The following is a 9,047-nucleotide window of genomic DNA, read 5'->3' on the forward strand; positions in this document are numbered from 1 at the left end:
AGACCATGATTAAAGGGATGATCTAGCATGAAGACATAACCATAATAAACATCTACACACCCAATGACAGGGCTCCAAAATACATAAAACAAACTCTAACGGCACTGAAAAGAGAAATTGACTGTTCCACAATGCTCTTGGTAAAGGACAGAACATCTAGAAAGAAAGTCAAGAAAGATACAGAAGACCTAAAGGGCACAATCAGCCAACTCGACATCATAGACATATATAGAACACTCCACCCAAAAGCTGCAAAGTACACATTCTTTTCCAAGTCACATGGAATGTTCTCCAGAATAGACCACATCTTAGGCCACAGAGCAACCTTCAACAAAATCCAAATCACTGAGGTAATACAAAGTATTTTCTCTGATCACAACACCGTCAAGGTAGAAATTAACAACAGGAATAGCAAGGAAAAAATTCAACTACATGGAAGCTGAATAACACCCTGCTTACAAACCACTGGGTAACAGAAGAAATCAGAGATGAAATCAGAAAATTCCTAGAATCAAACAAGAATGAAAACACATCATACCAAAACCTTTGTGACACAGCAAAGGCAGTCCTCAGAGGACAATTTATAGGAACAGATGCACACATCCAAAAAGAAGAAAGGGACAAAATCAAAACATTAACTACACAACTCGAACAAATGGAAAGAGAACAGCAAAAAAAAGCCCACAGACACCAGAAGAAAGGAAATAATAACGATCAGAGCAGAAATAAATGAAATAGAAAAACAACAGAATCAACAAAACCAAAAGTTGGTTATTTGAAAGGATCAACAAAATCGACAAATCATTGGCCAAACTGACAAAAGAAAAACAGGAGAGGACACAAATAACCCCAATAAGAAATGAAACGGGGGACATTACAACATACCCAACTGAAATAAAAATGATCATAACAGAGTATTACGAAAAACTATATTCCAACAAATTTGAAAACCTAGAGGAAATGGATACATCTCTAGAAACACACTACCTACTCAAACTAACACAAAATGATGTTGAAAATCTGAGCAGATCCATAGCAAGAGAAAAGATTGAAAAGGTAATAAAAAAAAACTTCCAACAAAAAAAGCCCTGGCCCAGCTGACTTCACTGGAGAATTCTACCAAATATTCAGAAAAAGCTTACACCAGTACTACTCAAACTATCTTAGAACATAGAAAACGGAGTGACACCTCCAACTTCATTCTATGAAGCCAGCATAACCCTGATACCAAAACCAGGCAAAGACACCACAAGAAAAGAAAATTACAGACCAATATCTCTCATGAATATAGATGCTAAAATTCTCAACAAAATTCTAGTCAATAGAATTCAGCATCATGTCAAAAAAATAATACACCACGACCAAGTAGGATTCATAACAGATATGCAAGGATGGTTCAACATTAGGAAATCAATCAACATAATCTGCCACATAAATAAAAGGAAAGAAAAGAATCACATGATCATCTCAATTGACACAGAAAAGGCATTTGACAAAGTCCAACACCCAATCCTGATAAAAAGTTTCAATAAAATAGGTATAAAAGGAAACTTCCTCAGCAAAATAAAGGGCATCTATACAAAACCAGTGTCAACATCATTCTTAATGGAGAGAGGCTGAAAACATTCCCTTGAGAAGAGGAACAAGACAAGGATGCCCTTTATCACCACTCCTATTTAATATTGTGCTGGAAGTCCTAGATAGAGCAATAAAGCAAGAAAAAGAAATAAGGGCATCCAAATTGGTACTGAAGAAGTTAAACTGTTCCTATTTTACAGATGATATGATACTATACATAGAAAACCCAAAAGACTCCATGAGAAAACTACAGGAACTAATACAAAGATTCAGCAGAGTAGCGAGATACAAGATAAACATACAAAAATCTGTTGGATTCCTATACACCAATAAAGAGAATAATGTAAAGGAAATCAGGAAAACAATACCATTTATAATAGCCCCTAAAAAAATAAAATACTCAGAAGTAAATCCAACTAGGGATGTAAAAGACCTATACAAAGAAAACTACAAAACACTAATTGTGATGGTTAAGATTGTGTGTCAACTTGGCTAGGCCATGATTCTCAGTGTTTATATGTGATCACTCCCATGATTGAATATGCTGTGAATAGCCAATCAGATGAAAGGGAGTTTCCTTGGGGGTGTGGCATGCATCTGAATATAAACAGATGTTCTGGGATTTGCTCACTCTGGATCCTGCAGCTGCTGCCTGTTGTCTCACCTCTGGTTCTTGGGACTTGAGCTGTCAGCTTATCTGCTGAACTTGGGATTCACTGACCATCACAGCCTGTGAGCAGAGCCCTGCTCTCTGACCTACAGATCTTGGGTTCGCCAGTCCCTGAAGCTACGTGAATCAGGAGAAAACTTGTGGTCTTGACCGAAGGTCTTCGTCGACCTTCACAGCCTGTGAGTGGGAGCCCTGATCTCCAACCTGCCGATCTTGGGCTCACCAGCTTTTGCGGCTACGTAAATTGGGAGAGGCCTCTACTCTGATCCACTGACCTGGGACATTGTAGCCTCTACATTCATGTGAGCTGTTTTCTTGATATAAATCTCTCTATATATATTTATACACTTTACTTGTTTTGCTTCTCTGGAGCACCCAGCCTAAGACACTACTGCAAGAAACCAAAACAGATCTACATAAATGGAAGAACATACCATGCTCATGGACTGGTAGACTCAACACTGTGAAAATGACAATTCTACCCAAAGCAATTTACAAATACAACGCAATCCCAATCCAAACACCAACAACATTATTTAAAGAGATGGAAAAACTAATCATTACCTTTATAAGGAAAGGGAAGAAGCCCCAGATTAGTAAAGCACTATTGAAGAAGAAGGATAAAGTAGGAGATCTCCCACTCCCTGACCTCAGAACCTACTATACAGCTACGTAGTCAAAACAGTCTGGTACTGGTACAACAACAGATACATTGGCCAATGGAAGAGAATTGAGAACCCAGATGTAAATCCATCCACCTATGGTGACCTGATCTTCAACAAGGGCCCAAAGTCCATCAAATGGGGAACAGACAGTCTTTTTAACAAACGGTGCTGGCAAACCTGGATGTCCATCTGCATAAAAATGAAACTGCACCCATACTTCACACCGTACACAAAAACTAATTCAAAAAGGATCAAAGACCTAAATATAAAGCCAAAAACTATAAAGTGCATAGAAGAAAAAATAGGATCAACGCTAAAGGCCCTAACAGATGGCATTAACAGGATACAAACCATAACCAACAACAGGTAAACTCCAAAAGATAAGCAAGATAACGGGGATCTTCTAAAAATTCAACACTTATGCTCATCAAAAGACTTCACCAAAAGAGTAAAAAGAGAAGCTATAGACTGGGAAAGAAATTTTAGCCATTACAAATCAGACAAAGGTCTAATCTCTAAAATTTACAAGAAAATCCAACACTGCTTCAACAAAAAGACAAAACTAATTAAAAATCGGGCAAAGGAAATCAACAGACACTTCACCAAAGAAGACATTAAAGCAGCTAACAGACACATGAAGAAATGCTCACAATCACTAGTCATTAGGGAAATGCAAATGAAAACCACAATAAGATACCATCTCACCCCAGCATTACTGGCATGAATCAAAAAAACTGGAAATAACAAATGTTGGAGAGGCTGTGGGGAGATCAGAACTCTTATGCATTGCTGGTGGGAATGCAAAATGATACAACCATTTTGGAAAACGATATGGCACTTCCTTAGAAAGCTAGAAATAGATATACCATATGATCCAGCAATCCCACTCCTAGGAATATATCCTAGAGAAATAAGAGCCGTCATACGAATAGACATATGCACACTCATGTTCATTGCAGCATTGTTCACAATGGCAAAAAGATGGAAACAACCTAGATGCCCATCAATAGATGAATGGATAAACAAAGTATGGTACATACATACAATAGAGTATTATGCAACGATAAAGAACAATGATGAATCTGCAAATCATCTCATAACATGGATGAATCTGGAGGGCATTATTCTGAGTGAAATAAGTCAATCACACAAGGGCAAACATTGTATGAGGCCTCTACTGTAAAAACTCATGACAAGGTTTACACACAAAAAGAAACAATCTTTGATGGTTACAAGGTAGGGGAGGGGTTGGGGGGGAAACAATAAATAGACAATAGACAAGTGGTAACTTTGATGAAGGGTAAGACAGTACACAATACCGGGGAAACCAGCACAACTTGTACAAGGGAAGGTCATGGAAGCTCCATAGACATATCCAAACTCCCTGAGGGACCGAATTGCTGGGCTGAGGGCTGTGGGGACCATGGTCTCGAGGAACATCTAGCTCAACTGGCATAACAGTTTATAAAGAAAACGTTCTACTTTCTACCTTGGTGAGTAGCGTCTGGGGTCTTAAAAGCCTTTGAGAAGCCATCTAAGATACTCCACTGGTCTCACACCTTTGGGAGCAAGGGAGAATGAAGAATACAAGACACAAGGGAAAGATTGGTCCAAAGGACTAACGGACCACAACTACCACAGCCTCCACTTGACTGAGTCCAGCACAACTAGATGGTACCTGGTTACCACCACTGACTGCTCTGACAGGAATCACAATAGAAGCTTCCAGACAGAGCTGGCGAAAAATGTAGAACAAAATTCTAACTCACATAAAAAGACAAGACTGACTGGCCTGACAGAATGGAGAAACCGGTGAGTATGGCCCCCAGACATCCTTTTAGCTCAGTAATGAGTTCACTTCCGAGGTTCACCCTTCAGCCAAAGATTAGACAGGCCCATAAAACAAAATGAGACTAATGGGGCACAACAACCCACAACAAGGACTAGAAGCCAGGAGGGGTCAGGAAAGCTGGTAATAGGGAACTCAAGGTTGAGAAGGGAGAGTGTTGACATGTCATGGGGTTGTTAACCAATGTCATAAAACAATATGTGTACTGTTTAATGAGAAACTATTTGTTCTGTAAACCTTCATCTAAAGTACTGTTATGGTTTGAATTATGTCCCCCCAAAAATGTGTGTATCAGTTTGGCTGGGCTATGATTCTTGGTACTGTGTGATTTTCCTATATGTTGTAAATCCTGCCTCTATGATGTTAACGAGGGAGGGTGCGTGGCAGTTGTGTTAGTAAGGCAGGACCTGATCTACAAGACTGGATTGTGTCCTGAGGCAATCTCTTGAGATACAAAAGACAGAAGTGAGCAGTGAGACAGGGGAACCTCATACCATCAAGAAAGCAGTGCTGGGAGCAGAGCATGTCCTTTGGACAGGGGTCCCTGCGCAGAGACGCTCCTAGTCCAGGGGAACACTGACGAGAAGGCCAAGAGAGAGAAAGCCTTCCCCTGGAGTCGACACCCTGAATTTGGACTTTTAGCCTACTTTGACTGTGAGGAAATAAACTTCTCTTCGTTAAAAGCATCCACTTGTGGTATTTCTGTTATAGCAGCACTAGATGACTAAGACAAGTACAATTACAAAAACTAAAAAAAAAAAAGATCATCCCTTTCCTATTTTCATCATTTACTGTCGTTGTTGTTAGGTGTCATCAAGTCGATCCTGGCTCTTAGTGACTCTATGTACGATAGAACAAAACACTGGCTGGCGCTGCACCATCCTCATAATCATTGCTATGTTTGAGTTCATTGTTGCAGCCACTATGTCAATCCGTCTTGTTGAGGTTCTTCCTCTTTTTCGCTGACCCTCTGCTTTATCAAGCATGATGCCCTTCTCTAGGGACTGGTCCCTCCTAATATGTCCAAAGTACGTAAGACAGTCCCCGCACACCCTTTTAGCTCAGTAATGAAGTCACTCCTGAGGTTCACTCTGCAGCCAAAGATTAGACAAGCCCATAAAACAAAACGAGACTAAAGGGGCACACCAGCCCAGGGGCAGGTACTAGAAGGCAGGAAGGGACAGGAAAGCTGGTAACAGGGAACCCAAGGTTTAAAAGCGGAGAGTGTTGACGTGTAGTGGGGTTGGTAACCAATGTCACAAAACAATGTGTGTACTAATTGTTTAATGAGATGCTAGTTTGCTCTGTAAACCTCCATCTAAAGTACAATAAAGAAAAAAAAAAGCTAAGTACATGAGATGAAGTCTCGCCATCCTTGCTTCCAAGGAGCACTCTGGCTGTACTTACTCATTTACTAGCAATGCTACAAGAATATTCTCATTTATAATGAACAGAATTCACAATTCAAATTTGCAACAGACTAGGAATATTTATCTAACCTTTGCACTCAATTTGTCTTGCTTAAGGGCCCAAAGAGGACCAAATGAATGTGTGATTGAACTAGGATATTACAGTTTGGTAAGAAGGCAAGGATAGAGTTGGAAACAGACATCAATAATGAACTAACTCCAAGCTTCTTTGTCCCGTCCTACAAGCAGCATCGACAGTAACACCAGAAGAAATGAAAGGGTGAATTTGATGGCTAGTTTCTCCCTTTTGGTCTGAATTTGCTATGAGAAAAGAGGATAAGGCTGGGAATAAAAATTCATTCTAGATTTAATCTGGATCCCTAACATTTGAAGGACCCTATTTCATAGCCCTGAGGTGAAAATGACTATATTTTTAAAATTATGGATATAATATGGTCAGAAGTTCTCAACTGTAAGTCTGCCTTCTCTTCTTCCTTCCCCTACAATTGTTCATGCTCTCTGCACTTAAATCATTATTAAACACTTTAAATTTCCTGAATAAACTCACTATCTGCCTTCCTATTTCAACACTTAATATATTTATTAGGGTTACTTTGTATATGTTTTATCTTCCTAAGAGACTGTAAATTTCTTGATAATAAGTTCTTGTCATGTTGATTTCTTTATCTGCCTCATGGTTTAACACAATTATTTGCTATGTAATAAGCGCTTAAGTGTTTGTTGAAATTAAGTTATTCTTGTAATGACATAAAATTTATAGCATTGTTTACAGCAGGACTTCAAAATTAAGAGGGAAATATCAAAATGGTTGGTATGATATTTTATTTAATGATTCAACATCTCACAAATGAAAAATTCTATATTAAGAGAAAAATTTTAAAGTCATTACTATATTTATTTGCCGGATGCTTACATCATGTTACATGATCCAATCTGAAATTTCCCTATCTCTTAAAGTTATGGCACTCCTATCAAACACTCAGGATTATTTACTTAATAGTCATCCCTTTGATTTATCTCTTTGTATTTCTATATTTTACAGAATATTTTTTAAGAATTTAAAAATATTTTACCTTTTTTTTGTTCCCATGTGTGGAATATAATGATATTGAATCACTTACCCTTTGGGATCAAGTTTGATTTTGCAGGTTTCCTGCCAATGTCATATTCAGAAAAAAGGACCATGAAGTGAACAATCTGACACAAATCTGTGGACTCAAAACTCCGTAGATCAATCTATGTGTTGCTATATGTCCAGTGCTATTACAACCAATTACAGAAACAATTATAATAGATATCCATGTGAAACATGACATCAGGATAGGTTTTTGCATGTCAAATACATGTTGCATTTCCCAATTCAATCTTATCTTGAAAAAGCATGATAGCCAAAGTAGATCACAGTAAGTCAAATATACAGTCTTTTTAAAATTTAACAGAACTTTGTCTTACTTACTTAGAGGCCACTCGGAAATATTTCTGGATAAAATAAAAGGCAACCCCAAGGGGCAGAAGAGCAACCAGGAACTCAGGGGTAGCAGAAGAAATCATCCCAATGGCAGACAGGCAGAGCAGCGTTGAACGAGTGAGAGATTCCAAAGTTGGAGGGATGTGCTATTCCGAAGGCAATTTGAAGGGAAAATATATTTTAGTCAAATAAAACAGCAGTTACAGTGCAACAAAAATATTCATTTTATATTAATGTTAAGTCATATACTTAGTTACAAAGGTAGTATATAAACATGTTCATTGTAAATGTCTTTTCACTCCTTCAACTTCAATCACCTCCCATAGTTTAGCAGATTTATCTATCTACCTACCTACCTTACCTATCATCAATCAGTTATCTACCTCTAACCTATCTATTCTGGGTATTTTATATAAACGGCACTATCCTATAAATCTTATTTGTCCATATACTTGCTTTATTTTATTGAAACAGATCGACTATAAATCTTCCCAAGTTGGTATATAAAATCTACCTCCTTTTAATGGCTGCATAGTATTCCAAAGCTTACTTAACTATTTCTCTACTGTAAGACATTTAAATTAATTTTATGTAATTGCTCATTCATATTCTTTGTCTGTTTCTAATTGGTTTGTTTATCTTTTCCTTACTGAATTTTAGATTCTCTTCATCTATTAGTGGTCTTTATTCTCTTTCCTTTACATTTCTTGCCAGTGCTCCTCTCAGTTTATATTTTAATTTTGTCTACAGCTTTTAGTGCTATAGAAGTTTAAAATTTTATATAGCTATTTCTATTGGCCTTTTCCTTTATTGATTCTGAGTTTTGTGTCTTACTTAAAAAGACATTCCCCCCCCCCAAGATCCTGAGACTACTCTCCTACATTTTATAGATTTATGTCTTTATACAGCCGTCTTTATCCATATGAATTTTTGTGTGTGGTGTGAGGAAAGTATCTAATTTTATTTGTATTTTATGAATATTTAATTGTTTCAATATCCTTTACTGAAAATTATTTTCTTACTAATTTAAGATGCCACAGTTATCCTATGTTAAATTTCTATATGTGCTGGTGTTTTTGAATTATTTATTTTCTTCTTTTGATCTACAGGTCTGTCTGTGATCCAGGAGTGTTTTAATTTCATAGTACTTTTGGATATATGATAGGGCAATTTTCTCTATATGTGCAGGGTTTTTATGACTTTCAGAACTGTTAGATTGTGGGGATATATGCCATTTAAACATGGCTGCACTATTGACAACTGCAGCCCCCACAGGCCTCTATGCTGCACAGCATGTTGAGACTTGTCCCCAACATGTTAACACTTGTCATGACTTGTCTTCCCAAACCTACTGTCCCTTTACTGATTGGCTTGTTTACCTGAATTC

At 37.7% G+C, this 9,047-nt stretch overlaps 1 protein-coding gene across 1 annotated transcript in view; it reads right to left on the bottom strand.

Annotated features, from left to right (window-relative positions):
* ABCC9 (ATP binding cassette subfamily C member 9) overlaps positions 1-9,047 on the bottom strand; it is a 142,112-nt gene that overhangs the window by 44,868 nt on the left and 88,197 nt on the right. The window contains 1 exon segment of the mRNA XM_023725460.1: positions 7,649-7,806. Within this exon segment, the coding sequence (XP_023581228.1) occupies positions 7,649-7,806 (158 nt within the window).

Source organism: Trichechus manatus, unplaced genomic scaffold, assembly GCF_000243295.1.
Source record: "Trichechus manatus latirostris isolate Lorelei unplaced genomic scaffold, TriManLat1.0 scaffold00313, whole genome shotgun sequence".
In the NCBI taxonomy this organism is placed as follows: Eukaryota; Metazoa; Chordata; class Mammalia; order Sirenia; family Trichechidae; genus Trichechus; species Trichechus manatus.